Consider the following 22,720-nt stretch of genomic DNA (forward strand, 5'->3'; position numbering starts at 1 on the left):
AAAAAAAAAATGATTGTTAACTTCTACTTTTCACCCTTCCACTATTCAGCCTTACTTTTCAAAGATGCAAAGTAAGTAAGAGAATAAGATGGCTGGAAGGATAAGAAAGGTGATCTAGAAGCATCACAAATGACCAGCAGCATGGTACAGCAGCTTAAGCCACCACTTGCGATGCTTAATCCCCATAGCCGACCTGGTTTGAGACTCAGCTACCAAACCAGCCCCATGCTAATATGTCCAAAATAGCAGAAGAACATGACCTAAGTGTTATGCTCCTTTAGCCACATGGGAGTCTCCGATGGAATTCTGAGCTATTGGCTCTGGCCCGGACCAGCCCTGGCTGTTATGACCATTTGGAGAGTGAACCACAAGATGGAAGATTTCTTGATTCTAACTCTTTCTCCTACTCCTGTAGCTGTTTTAAAAATAAATAAATAAATAAGTAAATAGATAAAGTCTTTTTTCAAAGAAATGACCAGTGTGCCACATGGTGATCAAGCGCAGCCAAGGAGTGTCTCTGGGACACAGGCTGAAGCACAGTGACCCTAGGGTTGAATGGACTGTGAATGTAGCAATGACATTACTTACTCAGGATGGCAGGAGGCTTTGGGATGGACAGGAAGACTGTGCCTCATGTCAGAACCCTTCTTAACTCAAGGGGAATGACCAGGAGGATATCAGCTGACAGGCGTGGAGTGAGATTGTGAGAGTGAAGCAGAGCTAGAAGGATGGACCTCAAGAAGAGCATGGTGTGGACATAGGAATGACCTGCAGCTAGGATGTTGTTCCCATCCCCCCAGCCCCAGGCAAATCCACCTGCAGTTGGAAGGGCTACAGGGTTCTTGCAGGTGGTCATAGAGCCCAGGTTGGCATGGGCTTCTTAAGGGCTCCCTGCCAGGTCTGGTGGCTGCGCCCTCAGTGCTCTGTGGCACTAGGGCCCTTACCTGTGTAGTCAATGACAAAGCCAGCATTGCTCACAGACGCATCGCTGCGGAAGGCAAGGAAGAGGCTGTTGCTGCTGCTTTCAATGCGGCCTGGGAGCTGGGAGCCGTAGAAGCTTCCTATGAGAGGGCTGAGAGAGTCCCGTCCATCGTAGATATGGAGGAAGTCATAGCCAGGCTCCAAGTTAAAGCTGGGGAACAAAAACATCCCACCCCCACCCCACCATGGTCAAATACAGGCTTGTGCTGTGGGCTTAGGCTCAACCCAAGAACAGGACCTCCCGGAGAGCAAGCCACCACCCACTTCCGTCCCAACAATGGCTTCCAACCCCAAAAGACTGGTGAGGGATGAGAGAATGGAGCCCCAGTGATGTCCTGGTCAGGCCAGGGGCAAAGGAGGCCAATTCTAGAGTCAGTGTCTACGAATCTGGAGCTGAATTGGGTTGACCATGTTAGAAAAGTGTTGAGCTATATCTACCAAGTCTACTATGCCTTGCCTGCTGCCTCCTTGGCAGCCACTCCACTTTGTGTGTATACCCAGAGGAGGTGACTGGTACCAGTCAAATGTGCAGAGATAAACAAAGAAGGCAGTAAACCAGTCTGCAGAGCACCATCTTGGGCTGGGATGCTCTGGTTCTTCATTGGGCTAAGAATGAAATGGCTACTATGCTCTTTAGCAAGGACACGGCACAGAGAGGGGGCCACAACATTACTAGGACATAGAGGGCCAGGCTGGAAGACAGATAGCGTAGGGGTCATGAGCTGGATGACACTGGCCTCCCCCATTTCATGGCATGCCCTTGTTCTGGTGTCAGTTGTGTGTCTAGTCTCCCCATTCTTACAGGAAGGTATGGGCACTGCAGGAAGAGAACGCTCTGTGGACAAGCAAGTATGAGGTCTGCGTAAGTTGGCATGGGGCACTGTTTCAGGGGCGGGGTTGGAAATCAGGTTTCCATGGAGAGGGTGAACTGAAACTTAGTCCCATCTTTTGGTGGCTCAACAGGGAGGGAAAAGGAAGCTCCTGGGAAGGCAGAAGCAAAGGAAAGGCACGGAAGCAAAAGGCAGACAGAGAAACCTGGAAATCAGACCACGTGCAGGCTGCCTGGAATCCAGCCAGCGTTTAACATGGAATGGGGCAGGGGTTTGATCGGCATTGTAGGCAGGGTCCACAACATTTTGCAATGAAATCCAAAAGTTGGGACTTGTATTTATGAGTAAGAGTGGGTCATGTCAGGATTCTAAAATAAAACATCTGTGTACTTCTCTGCTTTTTAAATGCAGATGTCCATCATGCATCACAAATATGTCACTCTAGAGAGTCCCCACCGCCCCTTCCCTGCCCAAATGCCCCAGAAGCCACTATTCACTGGTTTGCTCACAACAGATGACTCCTGCTGATCTAAAATTCCATCTTAGTTGACTCACACATTAAACCCCCTAGGGACTGGAATGTTGGTTCAATTGGCTACTCCTCTGCCTGTGAGCTCCAGCATCCCACATGCACCTTGGTTCATGTCTTGGCTGCTCTACTTCCTATTCAGTTCCTGCTTATGACCTGGGAAGGGAGTGGAGGATGGCCCAAAGCCTTGGGACTCTGCACCCCAGCTCTGGCTGTTGTGGTCATTTCGGGAATGAACCAGCAGACAGAAGATCTTTCCGTCTCTTTTTCTCTTTGTAAATTTGCCTTTCCAATAAAAATAAATAAATTCCTTTTTGGGAGGGGGTGCTCTTCCTTCACATAGCGTGATATTTTGGACCTCACACCCACCGCTGTGTGTATCAACAGTTCACTCTATCTGGTTGCTGGACACTATCTGGACAGGATCATTTTAGTGATTTGGAATGACAGGATTACTCCGACAGCTGGCTGAGGAAAGGACTGGCACAGAAGGCAGGACGGGAGCAGAAGGACCTGTTGGCAGACTGCAACAGTCATTTAGGAGAACAATCAGGGCTTGGAACAGGACAAGAGCTGGGAGGATGGAGAGGAGGGGAACACGAGAGGAAGATTGAGGGAATACAGGGGAAGGTGAGTGACAGCGCTATTCCCAGGCGTTCAGCAAACAACCTGTGTGGGGCAGAAGCAATGGGCTGAGTTTTGTACACATGTCATCTGGGTGCCTGCTAGCACCAGCAATGTTTGAGAGTTGGTTACAGAAGCCTGCAGCCCAGAGCAAGGGCAGGGCAGGTAGCAGAGGAGGCTGAGCCAGGGATGGGAAGGAGGCATGGATGAGAAGGGGAGGCTGGTCAGCGAGGAGGGGCAAGAGAAGGAACAGGTGTAGTCACTGGAGACCAGAACAGAGGAACTGTACAAACACCTGAGGACGGGCACTGTGGTGCTCGCACCCAATGTCAAAAATTGGGACTTATATCTATGGGTGAGATATGGCTTTGAAATAAAAGCTCTAGCAGTTTCTCTGAATCTTGACGGCTTTCAAGGTAGAAAGAAATAATCAGAGTTATCACATACATTATAATGAGGGTGAAATAAGTGCTGAGAAGGGACTTTAACGTTTCGTGGAAAAAGGTATTAAAAGGCAAATTGGGAGGGGGATAAAAAGGGCAAATTTATTTGGGGGCAGAAAAAGCTGAAATCCATTGGCAAATGCTAAGCAGTGCCGGCAACAGGCAGGAGAGATTTAAGACATGTGATCTGTTTCTCTCTCCCTGTCTCTCTTGGATGCCAAAGCCAGGGTTCTATCCTCAGGCTGTGGATACTCAGACGGGCCCCAGTCCTTCAACCCTCTCCCACCAACCCGGTGTGTGCGTGTGTGTGTGTGTGTGTGCGCGCGCGTGTGTGTGTGTGTGTGCGTGCGTGTGTGTGTAGGGTACCTACATGTTAAACACCAGAGCGATCACGTAGTCCGGTGAGACGGTCACCTTCCAGTCACACTCCTTGCCTGGTGGGTAGGGCTCGGGATAATTTGGTGAAAGGATGACTCCTGATGGCCCGGTAAGGTCTCCGCCACAGGGAGCTGAGGAGAGGAAGAGAGGTGAGGGAGGCGAGGGGCTGAATCCCAAGGGGGGAGAGGGCTGGGAACATTCTGGAAGCAGAGAGCAGCAGGGGTCACACATCCTGGGGAAGGTGCTGGTGATGAACCTTACATTGTGTGTATGTGCTGTGTGCATTTCAGAAGATAAACACATCTGGCTCTCCTGCCTCCTGGCTGTGTGACTTTAGGGAATTCCAGTAACTCCTCTGGGACTCAGGATCCCTGCTTCATAATGAAAACAGCTAACATCTTCTTTTTGTGGTGACGGTACCAACTACTGGAGTGGTCTGATAAAGAATCTGGCACAGGCAGCAGTGACGATGGAACTACCGCTGTCCTCCAGACACAGAACACACAGTGGTACCCATCCACTGCCTCACAGTCCGGCTCCCAGCTTCTGGTGTGAGCTGACACGCACTCCAACGCACTCGCTGTCAGGGGAGTGGGAATCACAATCGTGCTCACTTGCCGAGCACGGCTGGCCTCCTGCCATGCCAGGCCTCTGGCACTGGTTTGGGGTAGTGGTCAGCTTCCAACTTTCCAGAATGCCTTGTTCGAGTGTGCATGGACTTCAGATGGATGGTGGGGAGCGGGGGCGGGTTCTGCAAGCTCCCACTGAGTTCAGAGCCTCTGAAGCAGGCAGAGAGGTATAAGGTGGGCAGGGCGACCCCCAGATCCTGAGTCAGTTCTGCCCCCACATGGCTATTGTACAGAGGGGAGGAGGGCTGGATAGAGCGGGAGCTGGGGAGTGTGTGGGTTCGTTTGCAGCAGATGACGGTTCAGGCTATACCTATGGCTTGTTCTGGAACCCACAGGGTGAGGTCAGCAAACAGTGAGTCCACAGGGAACTGAGGGAGAGAGCCACAGGATGGGACACGCAGGTGGGAACCGAAGACCATGGCTGAGCACTCAAGTGCTCATCATAGCAGCTGATGGGGTTCTGGCACAGTAGCCTAGTGGCTAAAGTCCTCGCCTTGCATGTGCTGGGATCCCATATTGGTACCGGTTCTAATCCCGGTGGCCCCACTTCCCATTCAGCTCCCTGCTTGTGGCCTGGGAAAGCCAGTGAGGATGATGGCCCAAAGCCTTGGGACCCTGCACCCGCGTGGGAGACCCAGAAGACGCTCGTGGCTCCTGTCTTTGGATTGGCTCAGCTCCGGCTGCTGTGGTCACTTGGGAAGGGGGTGGATCAGTGGACAGAAGATCTTCCTCTCTGTCTCTCCTCCTCTCTGTATATCTGGCTTTCCAATAAAAGTAAATAAATCTGAGAGAAAGAGAGAGAGAGAGAGAGAGAGAGAGAGAAAGACTTGGGCCAGGAAGTGGCAGGTCTTCAGGCCCTAGAATGGTCACACTGACACCCAAGTCAGGAGTCATGTGGTGCTCTTCCACTGGAAGCTACAAATCAGGGACCACCTTGAGTACCAGCTACTCTGATGAACACAGCTGCTGCATGTGTGGCACAGCACGTTCCATCTGGGATATATTACCCCACTCTGTCTTCTCTGCAATGCAGCAAGTTATGGAGCCTGTTTGGCCCCCGAGAAGCAGGGGCTCAGAGAGGCTAGGCAATATGCTAGGAGTCACTCTAATGTTCAAATCCCAGGGTCAGCGTGACTCCAGCGTATGGGGCTTCTATGAGAGAGGCCGGGATGAACAGCAAAGACTGGGACCAGCATGATCAGAGTGTTGATCACATGATGGCCAGTCCACAGACGGTGACCCAGTCCCAGCCAGACTGAAAAAAAATGGAGGCAAATCAGACAACAGGCAAGGCAAAGCTTCTGACCACTGCCTAGGTAGCATGTGCCAGTGCCCAGGGCAGGAGAAGGAAAGGGCCATGAAGGCTCGATTGAGTTGGCCGTCCTGCTCACTGCTCTCTTGGCCAGAACATGTGGCCTGCCTCCTCCTTCTCCCCTCCTCTTCCTCCAGAACAGCCTCAGCACTGGGACCGCTGCTGTAGAAATTGAGTCTGGGGAATCCCAGCCTGGATGAGCAGTGGAAGAGGTTGCGAGGGTCATCCGAATCCCTCCTGGGACGCCTTGGCAACATGCATTCTGGCTCAGGAAGGGGAAACAAAGGCAGGAAACCCTGGAAGGACAAAAGGAAGCAGAGAGGAGGGGAGGAAGCGAACATTTCTTGAGATGAGGGTCAGCAGTGTTGCTGCCCTGTGCCATCGGCGGACTAGGTTTACCCTTGCAGATGAGGTTACCAAGCTGGAAACAAAGCCTGGACCTGCCTGCTTCAATATTCCATGTGTATGTGATGGTGCACTGGCTTCTGGGATGCCGCGTTGGGCTGCTTGGCCTTGGGCTTCCATCCTGTGTGCCCAGGGAACTCAGAAACCCCATTCAGTGTCTTACAGTGCCAGGTCTTGGAGCAATGGCAAGCCAGAAGATTGCTTCTCCACTTGGAACAAGGTCAGGGTATGGCCAGGGTGCCTGCTGCAGGGAGGAAAGGGTCTCGGGATGTCTCTGGATCCCATCTCAGATAGGGGAGGTGGTGTAGAAGGGAGGGAATTGGGGTCTCACCTCTGCTGTACCCTGGCCTTGCCATTGTGGGGTGAAATACCAGTCTCCCCTCTTAGTCTCAACTAGCTTAGGGGCAGGTGGACTCTGGCCTCTCGTCCTGGGCGCTACATGGCTGTGGACAAGCCTTGGAGTCTGTGTTTCCTCATCGGTCAGTTGAGGGGGGTGTGAGACTGAGGACGGACCTAACAAACCCAAATCCAGATGCCCAGTGACTGAGGAGAAGGGGAGAATGAAGTTCTTTTATGCACCTTGGGCCTTGAGTGCCCTTCTGGCACTTCAGGAAAGAGGGACCATTTTGGTCCCTGTGGTTCCTTCTACCCAAGGCAATCCACTGTTCTCGTCCTATTAAGACAGCCTGGGCTGCAGAGAAAGAGACAGACCTGTCTGGTTTGTATCTCTTGGGGAGGGAGCATTTTAGCCCGTGAAGAATCCATTGTATTCCACGTGCATGGAGTGTGATGCATGCCTGTGAGTGTGCATGTGTGTGTATAGAGTGAATTCTTGATTTTCTGCTACTTTGAGCTGTCTCAATTGCTCTGGTCCCAGGCTCAAGAGGCAGGTGTCCTTCGCAGGGAAGGGGTTGAGTGCACAGCTGGGAGAGCTGAGGGAAGACCACCTGCTGTGGTTGCCCCCTACCGATGCACGTGGGCGGGCTGGGCTGCCAGAAGAATCTGTTCTCAATCCTCACACAGCTGATGGCGGCGCTTCCCTGTAGCACATAGCCAGGGTCACACTGGAACACCGTGGAGTCGCCGGCCTCCCAACTGTCTCCACTCCGACTCCCGTTCTGTGGGACCCCAGGGTCATTGCAGGATGTTGCTGTGGACACTGGAACATGAAAACAGAAGAGAGGGTGAGGTTGTCCAGGAGTCAGCAGTTGGCGCGGCTCTCAGCTCATCAGGGCTACTGCTGTGACCAGCTTTCTCCCTACCCTCATGGCTGCAATGTCATTGCTGTCATCCTCCTTCTTGACACTGTATCCGCCAGCAATTGTGATGGTGCACTGACATCACCCTCACCGCCATCACGGCCATCCATTCTACTTGTCACCTTCCCATTATCCTCCCCATGCAGTCATGAGGTTATGAGTTCAGCTGGATCAAATGGAGGTGATTATGGAACTGAGTGCAGTTTGACTTCAGAAACTAAGCATTGTTACCCGGATGAAGCACCATATTTCCCGCAGGATGTAGCTAACACTACCTGGATGAGCAACACGATCAAGTACGAGCTGCACGTACTTCACCAGGAATTGCAAAAAGAGTTTGGGAGTCAGCTGGCCTCAAAGTTGAGCAGGGAATTTGGGAGATGTTTGTGGTCTTGCAATCAATTTTGTCTAACAGAGAATAGGATGAGGTGAGAAAGAAAGAAGACAGGTCTTCCACTCATTGGTTCACTCCTCACATGGCCACAATGGCCAGGGCTAGGCGAGGCTGAAGCCAGGAGTCAGAAACTCTATCCGGGTTTCCCATGTGGACAGCAGGGACCCAAGTACTTGGGCCATTATCTGCTACCTCCCAGGCACATAGCAGGGAGCTGGACTGCAAGTAGAGCAGCCAGGATTCAATATGCCAGCATCACAGGCAGCGACATAACTTGCTGTGCCACAACACTGGTCCCTCACAGACAGCAGGTGTTTCCAAAGGGCACACTTGTATAAATGAATGAATGAATGAGTGCATTGGTGAGGCACAACACACCAGCAAAGATGGGTAAGGGAAAAACAGGGTTTCCAGGCAGCTGCTACAAGCCCAGCTGCCTTCACAGCCCAGAGTTGACCGAAAAAGCTTGTCCCCAGAACACTGATCCTGGGTGCTTCGTGGTCTGCAAACCCCAGGGGCAGCAGATTTGGGGAGGCTATGGGATAAATAATGCTGATTTACTTGGAGGATCAATTTTTTTTTTCTCAAACATTTTTTTGGGAAAAAAATATTGTTTACCTTAAAACAAAGGTGTTCTGGAATAGAATGTAAACACTCATACTAGTTTCAAAGGAAAACTATGAATGTGCCTAAAGGTTTGATGCTATTTGATGCACCCAGGCCTTCTGGCGAGAAGCTCCCCATGCAGTTCTGCAATGAAGACAGCATTAGAGCTGATGAGATGCACCCGCCGAGGGCAAAGGCATGCACTAAAGTGCTCCTTGTGGAATCCGTGATCACGGGGATGGGCTACCATAGAGATCATCTACAGAAGAGCCCCCAAGGCAGCATGCAACACACTACAGGGCCCACTGCCACCCACTCTGGCTTCATGGCTGTTTCTCATTTGTTTACTGGTTGCCATGGCTACTTCTTTATTTCTTTATTTATTTATTTAGCCTGCAGGGAAGAAGTGAGTTCAGATGGCAGAGACCTCAAGGCCCACATGAACTATTTACTATGTAGACATCTAGTATATCCTGTTCTATTGCAAACCCTGTACACTGGAGATTCCATTTTGAAGCCTTTGTTTTTATCCGGCTTTAGTCGTTGCTGCCATCAGTGATGGGCTGCCGTCACGTTCCAGCCACATTTATAAAATCTTTTCCCAAAACAGTCAGGTAACTCCCCCTGCCCCACCTTCCCCCAGGGCCTTGGTACCTGCTTGTCACTCTACCTGGAACAATCCTGTCTCTCCGTGTTCAGCCCCACTGACAGACCTCTTTGCCTTCCCTCTTCAGAATCTATCCCTCCTATCAAATTCTATCCCATTATTTTGTTTTGTTCTGTTTAGAGCACAAACTGTAATAATCTTACTCATTTATTTGTTTGCCTCTTTATTGTAGATCACTTGTGTATCTCTCTGAGAACAGAGGCTTTCGGCCGTTGGCTTTCAGATGCATCCCCAGGGCTTAGGGCAGTCCTCAACACACAATAGTACCCAGTAAATATTTGCTGAATAAATGAATGAATGAACACATCATCACTGCCTGACATCTCCTGAATTTATAAAGTCAAGTGCAAATCAATTCTCCTCCTCCCCAATTAAAAACAGATCTGGCTTTGCTCTCTGACTCTGCAGTGCACTGCACACCTGTAAATGACTCTCCCCAAGGAAAACGGCTCAGTTGTTTGTCCCTGTGCTCAGAGGGGTCCTGGATGTGGGAGGCAGCCGAGCGCAGCGACAGAGGGCCTAAGTGTGAGACTCAGACACGTGAGTTTTGATCCAGATTCTGCTCCTTGTTAACTAGGAGACTCTGCAGGAGAAGCCTCAGCCGATCTGCAACACAGCCTAATGACTGTGCCCCTAGCTCAAGGTGTCTGTGACAATCTTGCAAGGTGATGCACTACTGGGCTTTGTGGGGTGCCCACTCAGTAGACTTGTGCTTCCTGCTCACCTTTATTTTTGTCCTCATTTTCTCTCTTACGTTTGAGCTGCTTGGGCAAAGCCCCCCTGGAGGAAGGGCTGATCCATGTGTCATAGACAGGATGTTGGATGTAACACAGCCGTGTTTACTTAATAAAGCTGAGCCTGCGCTAATCGTCTCTGGCATTTCTGCACAATCCCCTGTCAAACACACACTATAAAGTTAACACGGGCTAAGCCATCCTCTCCTCCCTAGAGGGGTCCTGGTATTTGCTATCCGATGACAGCAACAGGAAAGGTGACCTTTCCTAAGCCTCGGGTACACCCAGAACACTCAGCCAGGTTATCTGGCTTGTTGGAGCCTGGACTGGCTAACACTGACCACTCTATGCTCCATGGCTCTATGAAATGCTCAGAGCAGGTTTGTCCAAGGACATGCTGGCAGTAGAGACAATTATCCATTCATGTGTTCATGTGTCCAGTAAACGGTGAGTGAGCACCTGCTGCCTGTATATGCTGTGGAAGCATCTGGGAGGCACGCTGCAGCTATGGGTGGGACACTAGGAAGATGGCCAGCAGATCCAATATCGACACTGTGCTAGAGACACAGAGTCAAGTGCTGGTGCTGCCACAGCCTACAGCAATTTATTCTGAACGAGGAGATTAAGAGGCAGTGGCATTTGAGATGAACCTTGAAGGAGGAATAGGACTCCTAAGAGCTGGGCCATGCTTGAGGAAGCAGCCGCTGCAAGGTACAGCCACGGCAGAGCATCTAGGGACTCTGGTCCACGTGGCCACATGGAGGACACAGAGGTCGAATCATGCAAATCTTCAGGGAGAATTGATCAGAACAATTGTGGGTCTCCGCTCAGCCTTTTAAAAAAATATTAAAGCCACAATCATCAGCTTGGGCACAGTCAGAAAAAAATCATGGCTTTTAATTATCCACAACAGAGTGGACTGAAGAGTCTCTTTGGCATTCCAAGCCTCCTTCCCACAGGGAGAGCCTTCTGTGGCTTATTCCAGCCATTCCCAAAGTGTGTGACAGCAGACACTGGCCTTGCAAACAAAACCAAAACAAAACAACAAAAAAACCAAACAAAAACAAAAACAAAAAAACCAATCCCTACCCAAAGGGTTTGGAAACCATGGCTACTGCGATGCCTTTTGTATCTTTGCACATCTGCACAGCTGGTGTTCTCAGGGTCTTAGGAGGCAGAGCTCACCAGATGCTCATGACTTGCTCATGCAAACTTCTTGCAGCTGCAACACCCATTAACATGCCATGGCACTCCTGAGAATACCCCGGCAACGCAAGGCTGGAAGCCTTGTCTGAGTGTTCAGTGGACAAGTTAATGGGACAATGGGCCCTCAGTACCCATGAGGGATGGGCTCCAGGGCCTTTGCAGAGAGCTGGAGCTGCAGCTGCTCCAGTCCTTCCCTTATTTATATAAAGTGGTATAGTATAGGCATATAATCCATGCACATACTCCTATATACTTCTGACCATCTATAGATTACATATGAAACCCAACATGATGAGAATGTTATGCAAATATTTGCTATACTTGATTGTTTAGGGAATACCGATAAATCAAAAGTCTGTGCATGTTCTGTACAGAGGCATTTTTTCCCATGGCTGGCTGACTTTACAGATGCAGAGCCCATGGCTACAGAAGGGGTGGCTGAGTGAAAGGAGCATGAGCCTGGAGATCCTCACCTGGCCCCTGCACTGTGAAATGCTCATTTCTGGGGAGACAGCCGAGGCAGAAAATAGATGGAAGTGGATGTGCAATCTCTTTCCAACTCCACTGATGCCAGAGTGTATGCCACAGGTGCCACAAGGGCTTGCTGCAGAATCGCCAGGGAAGCCTTCTCCCCAGTCCCTGACTCACAGTGCAGTGAGAGGATGATGGCAGGAATGGCTATGTCTAGGAGACACGGCCACAGACTGAGACAGAGCTCCCTTTTCAGGAAGAGCAGGGATGGGAGAGGGCCTCAAGGAAGGGTGAAACCCTGTGCAGAGGCAGGACCAGTCCTAACACCGATCCAGGGCTGGGACACGGGGGAGAAGCATGGTACACTGTGGGGAGCACCTTGGCACACTCCTCCATAAAGGCAAGTGCAGAATATCATTTGTTGGACTTCCAGTCCCTCCTGAGCTCTGTTCTGCCAACTCTGTTACGGCCATGCCCCAAACCCCTGGCTCCCTGGGTCTTACCCACAAGGGACAACCTGCATTCCAGAACCTTCCCTGCTCCTGCACTTTGTCCCCACGTTCTTAGCCCCTAAGATGTCCTCTTTCCTCTTTTCCCTTTTAGTAGTCTGCAAATCTTGGCTGCCCTCTCCAGGATCACAAACAACTAACTGTGCCCTCCCCAGAACAGTTTTTCTGAGTCATTGCTACTCAACCTTGGGGCCTGAACTTGGTTTCATCTTCCTAGAGGCTCCAAGGTGACCACTTCAGCCTCCATCCAGAGATGTGTCACCAACTTGTAAGTGGTCACTAGCCTGCCTTCTTCACAAGATACCTGAACCGGTGATCTCTGTGTATCAGGCATGCAGTAGGTGCTCAAGAAGAACCTTGGCCCCGAGGGAGAGGTGCTGGGAGGGAGGAACTCGCGGGAGTCGGTGGTGCAGGGGACGGCATGTGGTGAAGGGCTGGTGAGGGGCTAGCACTGACCTGAGAACTGGATGGCAAAGCCTTGCTTGCTGGTGAAGAAGTCGGTGCTGAACTGCAGCACGACAGAGTTGAAGGTGCTGTGCAGGTCCTTGGGCAGCGCTGGGCCGCTGAGCTCCTTCAGCAGGACTCCACTCTCCACTGGCCCGTCCCAGATGCGAAGCACATCATGGACCTCCTCCGTGTCGAACACCAGAAAGTGGAGCCTAGATAGAGACAAGAGGCAGGTACTCACTGTGTGCTTCTCTCAGGGGGCTCCCTTTCGCCCCTAGGGCCAGGCAGAGCACAGCAGGGAGTGAGGGCATCAGACAGTATCTTCACGGTTCACTGGGGCCACCAGCAGTGGGGAGCTAAGGCGATGGGTATGGACTGGCACTGTCTTGTTGACTATTAGAAGCTTGCTAGGGCCACTGTCTGTTACCTGGACCCTACACAGACCCCACTCAGGCCTCACTCAGAATCCCAGGCCTTCTTGTCCTAGATGTGTGGTGGGATGCTAAGAAGCAGGGTCTAGGTTGGATAAAGGATGTGGGTTACAGGCTGCAAAAAGGCACGGGGCAGGGGAAGCTGTAGCGTCCCAGTTGGGCTGACTCAACTACAGCTGGGGTGGGGTGAGCCTAAACAACACAGAGGATTGCCATGGCTCTGTCAGCTTTTCTCCCACTGATCACCATGCACATTTCCATGGTTCCTCTGCCAAAACCAAGGAATCGCATCGGTATAACACTATGATCCAGAAGCCAGACTTTATTTGGGTTTCGCCAGTTTTTCCACTGATGTCTTTATTTTCCATTGCAGGATCCAATGCAGGTATCATAATCTCTTTTTTAAAAATCTCTTTGTAAATTATAAAAATGACACAGGAGCTAGTGAGGAAAAAAAAAAGGCAAATAATTACACAGAGGTACTGAATTTTCAAGAAGCCTCTCTTTGCTCCCCAGAGCTTTCCACCAAGTTGTGGGTGTGCCCCACGTCCTTCCAGAGTGTTTGAAGGTATGCAAGACAACTCAAACAGTTCATGGAAAAGGAAGTGAAAAGGTAGATTGTTTTGCTACAATTATTGAAATTCACACATTTAGTTTTTTATCATGTACATTTCCACACATTTTTTGGAAGACACCCCACACAGCTCGTTCTCCCCAAGTGTGAGCGCATTTGATTTAGCTTTAGGTAACTTCCTTTTTTCACTTAATATCATAATGGATATGTGTGTATACTTCATTTTTTTCCCTACAGAGATGAACATTAAACTTCAAGAAACACTTCTATCTCTGTACCTTTTTGTGTTTTTGAAATCATTTCCATTGATTTGTAGAAATTTTTTTCGGGAAATATGCTTATTTACATTTTGGGTTAATACTAAGTTGTCTTCCGAAGTCACTGGGATCAATGCATACAACCACTCAATAGTATTAAAATGACTTCTCTCTACTCGTCCCCTCACCAACATCAGGTAATACAATGTGGTAAACACAGTCTCTATTAAAACATTCTCCCACTGGTTAAAGCACTCTGCCATTGGTGTTTTGAATTCGGGTAATTCAGTGAGGTTGAACATTACTGTGCTTATTTAATTATCCTTTACACATCTTAACTTAGATTTTTAGAATTCTGTTCACACATTGCAATTATAATAGCTTAAGTAGTTTAACTTAATATATAGTTACACTAATATTTTCCCCCAGTTTTTGGTGTCTTTTATGCTCCGTAAATTTTTTTTTTTTTTAAATTTTAAAAGACACAAAGCAAGAGTGCTTCTACATGTTGGGTATCTCCCAGATGCCTGCAACCGTTGATGCTGGAGGCAGGAATTGAGAATGCAATCTAGGCGCCCACCTCACACCCCAAAGATGCCAGGAATCCTTTTACATGAGCTGTCACTATCCCGATGGTGGAGACAGATTCAGGAGCTGGAGCTGAGGATCGAACTCAGTCTCTCTGATCTGGAGTGCAGGTTCCTTAACTTTCTTCGCTTTCAAAGATTTTGTTATTTATTTGAAAGAGTTACAGAGATACGGAGTGACAGATCTTCCATCCCCTATTGCTCTTAATGGTTACATGGGTCGGGATGGAACTGGGATCCTAGAACTCCGTTTAGGTCTCTCACTTGGGTGCCAGAAGATCAAGCACTTGTGCCATCCTCTGCTGCTTACCCAGGTGCATTTGCAGGGAGTTGGGTCAGAAGAGGAGCAGCCGAGACTTGAACTGGCACCCATATGGTACCTGTTATGCCACAGCGCCACCCCCAGGTATCTTGACATCTAGGCTAAATGTCCATTCCCTTTATATTTTGATATTCTGAAAGGGCAAGTTCCCCTTCACTTATTTCCACCATCCCACCCAAACCTCTTAGCTAGTTTCCTAAATTCATTCTTTCACATTAACTTCCTGGTTACCAAGTTCCAAAACAATTCCACTGAGATTTATTGAAATCATACATTTTCATGGATGGCCTTGGGAGTAGGGATATCTTTATTTTTAAAAAATATTTTATCTGTGCTGGAAAGGTAAACTTATGGAAAGAAGGAGAGATAGAGTGAATGATCTTCCATCCATTCACTCTCTTGCCAAATGGCTGCAATGCCCAGAGCTGAGCCTATCCGAAGCCAGGAGCCAGGAGCTTCTTCTAGGTCTCTCAGGCAGGTACAGGGTCTCAAGGCTCTGGGCAGTCCCCTACTGCTTTCCCAGGCCACAGGCAGGGAGCTGGATGGGAAGTGGAGCAACTGGGACACAAACCAGAACCTGGCAAATGTAAGGTGAAGATTTAGCCACTGGGCCATCATGCTGGGCCAAGAAGGAATATCTATGTTACTAATCTCCTTCTCTCTTCAACTAGTAACACGGTGTATCCCTTGGTTCATGTACTTTGGAACATTTTATGGTTTCTTTCTCAATTGTATTTTCCTAGAAAGTTCTAGGAAGTACTAAATTAATTCTTCGGCCAGCTATACATTTATGAGTTTGGGTTCCACTCTAAAGGAAATTTAATGTTGACATTTTCTAGTTGGCTGTGGTTGGATTCACACATGTGTGTGCATCTTAGTTTCGGTCAGAAATAAATCCTAATACAACCCAAATTATTCTACTGGGTCTCCTAGGCAGGCCTTTTGTAGATCCAGGCGATTCTTCCTCAAGACTAGGAGCTGTGAGGCTGGGGCCCCCACACACATGATTGAGAAGGCAGAGAAGGAGCCCCCCCCAGGAGGTAGACTCAACAGGCACACTCACTGCATGCCCCTCCATCCTTCCAGGCCCCTGAACATGGACGTCAAGACAAGAGCAAACCAAGATCAAGGGAGGAATGGCTGCACTTGCTCTCAGAGATGAGGCTGGCACAGCCTGTGTTTGCCAGGAGAGAGCAGAAGAAATGTGTTCAGGTGGCAGGAAGGTGGTGTGTTTTCTTTGGATGTAGCAGCAAGGTCAGAGAGACGGTAAAGGTGTCTGGGAAGAGACCACACTTGGTGTTCGGCTGTCACAGGGAACAGGGCAGGACTGAGAGGGAAGGCGATGAGAGCATCACAAGTAGCAACAGGAGTCCGACTTTGCCCTCTTCTAGTGAGGGGCCAGGTGGAGTCCAAGAACAGGAACAACTAAATGAGAGAGTGACCCAATGAATAAACGAATGCGTCAACTCCCAGGAGAATCAGTTTGATATAAGGCTCCACAAAGTCACATCATGTGGGGCCAAGTACTGTGAATTAAACCACCACCTGTGACGTTGGCATCCTACATGGACATGGGTTTGAGTCCTGACTTCTCTACTTCCAATCCAGCTCCCTGCTAATGCACCTGGCAAAGCAGCAGGAGATGGCTCAAGTGCCTGGTCCTGCCCTTATGGAGTTTCAGTCTCCTGACTTCTGCATGTCTTAGCTGCAGCCATTGTGGCCATCTGGTGAGTGAACCATGGGATGGAAGATCTCTGTCTCTCTACCTTTCAAGTAAATCAATCAGTCCCTCTTTTTTAAAAGTCAGACCATGGAGACTAGACAAAAATGAAAGAAGACATGTTTCTATAACAACCACTGTGAGTACAGCATTTTCACATTATCCCACCCAGTCAACACAAGCACCTTCTCTGTGTAGGTCTCTTTAAAAATGAGAATATTGAAGCTCAGTGAGGTTGAGTAAATTGCCCTATGTCAAGGGCTGTTAGAGTGAACGGGATGACTGTCACATAATTATAATCCAGGTCAGACTTGGGCACTTCCATCTTCCCCCACACCACACCCCCTCTCTAACAATGCTGCACACACCTGCAGGAAAGTTGGGGTTGGAGAGGCCCTTTCCAGAATCAGCAGTTCTCATAAGGCTCAAGGGCTCACAGACCATCAGCTGAAGTTTTAGCTTCAGTGTGGCAGCAGAATGGAGGAGTGGCAGGGAGAGGGGAGAAAAAGGAGCCAGAAAGTCAGGGGCAAGTTGGGTGTCAAGAGATGGGGTGAAGCCTTCTGGGGATCAAGGGGCACAGCGTGCAAAGGCTCTGACAGGGAACCCTCCTGGAACACGTCAGCAGCTGAAAGGCCATGGAGGTAGCAGAGGGCAGGCCTGTGGGCCAGTGTGGGGCAGGGAAGAACCCTGCATTTCCTCTTGGGGAGTGGAAGGATATCAGTGAAGGATTTTCTTGCTGAGGCTTCACAGACATTTGGAGATCACGTGTGCTGCCTGGGTGAGGTCAGCTTGACAAAGGCAAAAGTGAGTGTGGGAAGATAAGTCGGGGAGGATGGGTTTGCTACAGAGTACGGTGACCCCATGCATTAAATACACCCTGGATGACAACCAGAAAAGACCTGGCTTCCAAATCAACTGCTGTTACGCGGACTCTGGATTTTTCTCATCTTAAGAAAGCAGTTTATAAACGCTAAGCCAAAGCTCTGATCCACAGAAATGATTCCGGGTCATGGCAGACTTAGGGTTTGTCTGAGCAGCTTCTTGCAGGCTCTGACTTTGAAGAACTGAAAATCACTTGAGGAACTGTCTCTCAGCTCCTCCATGTGCTCCCACGTGGGGGATGGAAGAGGTGACGGTGCTATGCTCATGTGTGGGTGTGCGCACACGTGTGTGTGTTGCTCTGGGCCACAGGCATGGATCAGGTCATTTTCACTGAAGCAGAGCCAAGTGTGCTATGTGCCGAGTTTTCTTTTGAGAGCTAGGGGAAAACAGTAGAGGAGGCTTCTGCTGACTGAAGGAGACACACATAGTTCAGTAAGCTGTGCGACAGGTGCTAAAGGAGGATGATGGAGGTGTTATGGAAATAGATACAGGAGAAGAGAAGTACTTGTAGACTATATCCTGTGTGTCAACTCCTTAAGGTACCTTGCTGGATGCACTTTAAATATCCCTGTATTTTGGTGTCTCTTCTTACCAGTTTGCGAAGAGGGTGTGGCATTCTGAGGGGATGAACACAAGCACCAGAAGCATCAGAGCCAGGCTTCAAACCGTGTTTGTTTGACATCAAAGAGACTCCATTTACATCATCTTCTTATTGTGCTTCTGATTCAGAAATGGAAGGAAAGCTTCAAGGAGGAGGTAGTTTTAAAGCAGGAAAGTATGAAGAAATTGAGAGGAGGAAGATGACAAGAGAAGGAAGAGTTTGTGCAGATAGCTGGGGATGGGTATAGTAGCGCAGCGTGTAGGTTGCTGCTTGGGACACCAGCATCTCTTATGAGAATGCTAGTGCATCCTGAGAGGGAGGAGATGATAGTTTAAGTACTTGGTCCTCCGGTACCCACATGGGAGACTTGGATGGAGTTGTGGGTTCCTGGTTTTGGCCTGGCCCAGCCCAAGTTATTACTAGTTTGGGGGGAAGTAGGCCACTGGAGGGAATATTTCTGCTTTTGTCTCTATTTCTGATCTTGCCTTCTGAGTAGATGAACAAAATTCATATGTATCTCTATAAATCAGGATAAATGGCTTTCCTGATCCAGTTTTCTCTCTCTCACCCTTTCATACCACCACTTGTACTAGGGCTGGGTTCTCTTTCTGAGCCACAACTGATCCAGTCTCTTTTCATTCCCTGCAGGATAAAGTTAGACTTCTTAGGGGATACACAAAATCCTTCAAGAGCTTCCCCAGGTGCCATCTCGTAATCCCCTCTCTCTGTGCTCCTTGCCTTTTTAGTCCCTTACTTGGAGCCTTCCCTTTGTTTGCAGGTTCCCATGTCTGTGATGTTCCCAACACTCCTTATCAGGGGGCGGGGCGTGCATCTTGTGTCATGCAATTTATAAACATGCTCCAGTCCTAATTTCCAATTCCTAAGAATACAGCCTTAGCTGAAAACAGGGGCTTGTTAGATGTCATTGGGTTAGGACCACAAGGCCTTGCTGGATCCAGTGAGTGACAGCTTTCTAAGAAGAGGGAACAGTGGGTGCAGAGACAGAGAAGAGACCAAGAAGGAGGACTGTGTGAAGACAGGGTTAGAGACTGGAATGACAGGTCTATAAACCCATGAAGGCAAAGGATGGTGGATTGCTCTGCAATCTGGTATTCAGTTCTCCAATTCTCAAAGAAACAGAAAAGTCTGGAACCTATTTTGAATATGGCCCACATCACTGCTAACAGGTGATCTTGAGAGCTTGTTTGGAGGTTCTAGCAGGGGAGCGCAGCTACTTGTATACCCTTGACCAAAGACTGGTCCTCCTCTAGCGGGGATGGTCGTCCTCTTTGACCGAGCGGGCAGCTTCGGGAGGGTCGCACATGGAGCAGTGAGGGAGGAAGGGGACACCCGCCTAGCCAGCCAGATCAGCTGAATCAACCCTGGCGATCAACGGGGTGACAAATGTCACAGCCAGATCTCCCTCACATCCATAACAGGTGGTCTTTATGCATCCATTCTACTCAGGAGAGATGTGCAAACATGAACAAGGGAAAATAAATGTGTGATCTTGATGAGTTGATTTTCCTTGCCTTCTGATGAGTCCTAGATCACGAACAGGCTCCAAGTGCTCCCAAGACACTGTCCCCATGAACAGGAAACTGACAGGAGTCGCGATAGTGGATCTTTACACCATGGGAGATGCGCACAGAGGAAACAGCTGCTGTCAGGGGAATGGAGGGCACAGAAGTCACTGCTATTCCCTAGTGAGAATGCAGCCAGAACTACCCTCTGTGACATTGGACATGACAACAAGAAAATAATATTTATTTTATCAGATTTTCCCCCACATACTCTCTGAACCACCCAAGTGGCAAACCAACAATTAAACCAGGATCATAATGGCAGACAATAACAATTAAAGCACTGTGCTATCCACAGAGCAAAACTCATGAAGACAGTCCAGAGCTCAAAGCTGATATTGATGTCCAGAGCTACATCAGAAGCTCTTATTTCCTGGGATCAGCTGGTGTCCAAAAGAAAAACAAAACAAAATACAACAATTCTTGGGTTAGTTTCAGAAGTGAAAGAACAAGATAGGGTTTCGGGTCCTTGATAAAGCTGCATGAGACTCTGGGATGTTCTGGCTTAACTATTGGTTTGCGTTTCCATGAACATGTTGGCTGGGTGATCTCAGATCACTGCCTTCTCTCTGGCACTGAAGGCTTGGGATTTATTTGATTAGAGAAATTTCCCTGTCTGTTGTCAGGATTCTGTGAGGGGCAGGGGCATCTTTGTCCTTGGAGGGAGTATTTTCCAATTGAAAAAATGTACTGGTTGTGGGGTCGACATTCTGAGTTCAAATATGAGTTCTGTATTAAGTCAGGGGACGACCTTGCATATCCTGAGTTCATGCTCTTGTAAAATGGCAGTGATACCATTTATCTAGCACAGTTCCAGAAAGATTCCTGCAGTGCTGCCCATGAAGTCACACACTTGGTACCTGATGCATTGTAATAAGCCAGCAAGTGAAATAAAGTCCACTTTCATTGTTTCACTTGACTAAGAGAGACTGTTGCGATGGTCATCAATTTCTTGTATTCCTGACCAACTTTGCTTTATGTTTTCTCCCTAGGTTATTTGGTGCATAGCGATTCACAGCTGTCAGTATTGTGGATTGTGTATTTCATCACATGGAAGAATTCTCTCTGTCCGTTCCAGTGCTTTTTTTTTTTTTTTTTTTTTAAATCAGGTTCTATCCCTGTTGAGGAAAGCCACATTGTGACCCCTGCTATTTACCACACTATTCCTTTGTTGTTTTTCTGATTAACAGTGTTTCTTCATAGACTGTATCTTGTACCAAAGATGTCTAACCTGAGAGCAGCATGCAGCTTCCAGCTCCCTCCTGTGCACAAACCCATCTGTGACCACTCCAAGCTTCCTTCCCCTTTTGCCATCATCTGGGGCCTCTCTGGGAAGTCTGCACACCATCCCACCTGCACCTTCCGCACATACTTTGTTTAGAATCTGTGTATTGGGCCCTGGTCCTTTGCTAATTCTTCATTCAGGAATCGGCCTCTGTCCATCGTCTTTTTCTCTGTCCATCGTGAGTTTCTGTAACCTGTCCTCCTCTGGTGATTGCTTCTGCTCCCTTCATTCCCTTTTGGGTGGCCAGCAGAAGGTGATTTATACTCATCAGAACGGACATGTTTATTCTGGGTGGAAGAGTTAACTCATGCTTCCTCTTGTAGCTCAAGTAGCCCCTCCCTTTTCATCAGGTGGAGTGTGAAATGTGTTAGTAGCTGGGGCATTGGAGGGAGGTTGAAATCCAACTTCCCCTCCCCACAGGAGTGATCAGATCAGGAAGCAAGGCCTGTAGAAGTGATTGGGTCAGGGACAGGCTAAGTGCCCCGTATGAGGCCCAGGGCAGTTTGTCCCTCTGTTGGGTGAGGTCACTGAGAAAAGTCTGTCAGCAGACACCAACTCTACAGGCACCTGTCTCTGAGTTCCCTAGCCTTAGGAAGTGAGAGATAAAGGCTGGTTGTGTGCAAATCACCTATGCTAGGACATGTTGTTCCAGCAGTCCGAATAAACGGAGAGAGCCTGAATTTTCTATCCCAAGGGCAAGTGTTGGGTGCAGTGGTTAATATGCTGCTTGGAATGTTCACATCCCATGTTGGACTTCAAGTTTCTGCTCTGACTCTGACTCCACCTTCTTGCTAAGGCAGACTCTAGGAGATGGCCAGTGATGGCTCCAGGAGCTTTTGGGTCCCAGTCTCTGATGTGGGGAACCATGATAGAATTGCAGGCTCCTGGTTTGGGCCTGAGTTAGTCCCAGCTGTGGTGGGCATTTGGGGAGTTAGTCAGTAAATGAGAGTTCTCTGCTTCTTCATCTTGCTGCCTCCAAGCAAACAGACATTATTGTATTACTGCCTTTCATGCTTTCCTTTAGCCTCATCCCTATTGGGGTGGGAGGAGGAAGAACTGGAGGATTATGGCTTCACACGAGATAGGAGCCTGGTGCCCTAAATGATTTTCATGGAACACCCACAGCACTGCCTGAGCCTGCATCCAGTTACATCCCAACGTCAGACTGGGAATTTCTTCTGTTCAACCATGGAGACTAGGGATTACTCATTACATCCATCAACTAGCCATTACTACTGACTAACACAAGTTTATTTCTATTATCCTGTTTTATGGCTTTTTTGTTTATGACATTTTCTGATTATTTCCTTTATTTTTATTATTTTTGTAGCATTTCTTAGCTTTAAGCTTTATTCAGGGATTTGCAAAGTATCAATTGTGTTTTCAGTTCTACTAGTGGTCATCTTTTTGAGCATTTTCAAAAATACTCCTAAATGTGCATTTCCTCTTGGTATCCAATTTAAGAAAGATGATATTCCATTTCAGTCCTTCCATACAAGACAATAAATCTAAAAATGGTCTCACTTTCCCTGACACTGTCCCCCAACTATCACACTACTGACAAAATAGCCAGGGGTGTGTGAATTTAAGCACAGCTTTTCAAGGTTATCAACTCTCAGTAATTGTTTCTAAAAATTACAGCTGCATCACTAAGTCCAGAAGAGTTCATTTTGTTCTAGTTCTGGGGGTCAGAAGTCTGGAACCAGTACTGTTGCACTTAAGCCAAAGTGTCTTCAAGATGTGTTTCCTCTGGAAGCTCTGGGGACAATCCAGTCCTTGCCTTTCCCGACCTCATCGCTTCTGGGACTCCTTGGCTAGTGCTTCATCACTCCTATTTCTGGTTTGTTGTCTTCACATCAGTTTCTCGTGTGTGTGTGTGTGTGTGTGTGTGTGTAATCTCTCTCTGCTGGGGCTGGCATGATGGCTCAACCAGCTAATCCTCCTCCTGCAAGCCCCCAGAATCCCATATGGGCACCAGTTCATGTCATGGCAGCTCCACTTCCCATTTAGCTCCCTGCTTATGGCTTGGGAAAGCAGTAGAGGATGGCACAAAG

The 22,720-nt window shown here is 48.7% G+C and overlaps 1 protein-coding gene across 1 annotated transcript in view; it reads right to left on the reverse strand.

The window, feature by feature from the left end:
* The window catches only part of CSMD2 (CUB and Sushi multiple domains 2), a 580,178-nt gene that overhangs the window by 121,930 nt on the left and 435,528 nt on the right, over positions 1–22,720 (reverse strand). The window contains exons 26-29 of the mRNA XM_040974400.1: positions 12,434–12,636; positions 7,099–7,290; positions 3,778–3,916; positions 945–1,132 (exon numbers count right to left, since the gene is read on the reverse strand). Of these exons, the coding sequence (XP_040830334.1) occupies positions 945–1,132; positions 3,778–3,916; positions 7,099–7,290; positions 12,434–12,636 (722 nt within the window). The remainder of the gene's footprint in view (positions 1–944; positions 1,133–3,777; positions 3,917–7,098; positions 7,291–12,433; positions 12,637–22,720) is intronic.

Source organism: Ochotona curzoniae, unplaced genomic scaffold (assembly GCF_017591425.1).
Source record: "Ochotona curzoniae isolate NIBS_2020 unplaced genomic scaffold, NIBS_Ocur_1.0 contig_2404, whole genome shotgun sequence".
Taxonomy (NCBI): domain Eukaryota; kingdom Metazoa; phylum Chordata; class Mammalia; order Lagomorpha; family Ochotonidae; genus Ochotona; species Ochotona curzoniae.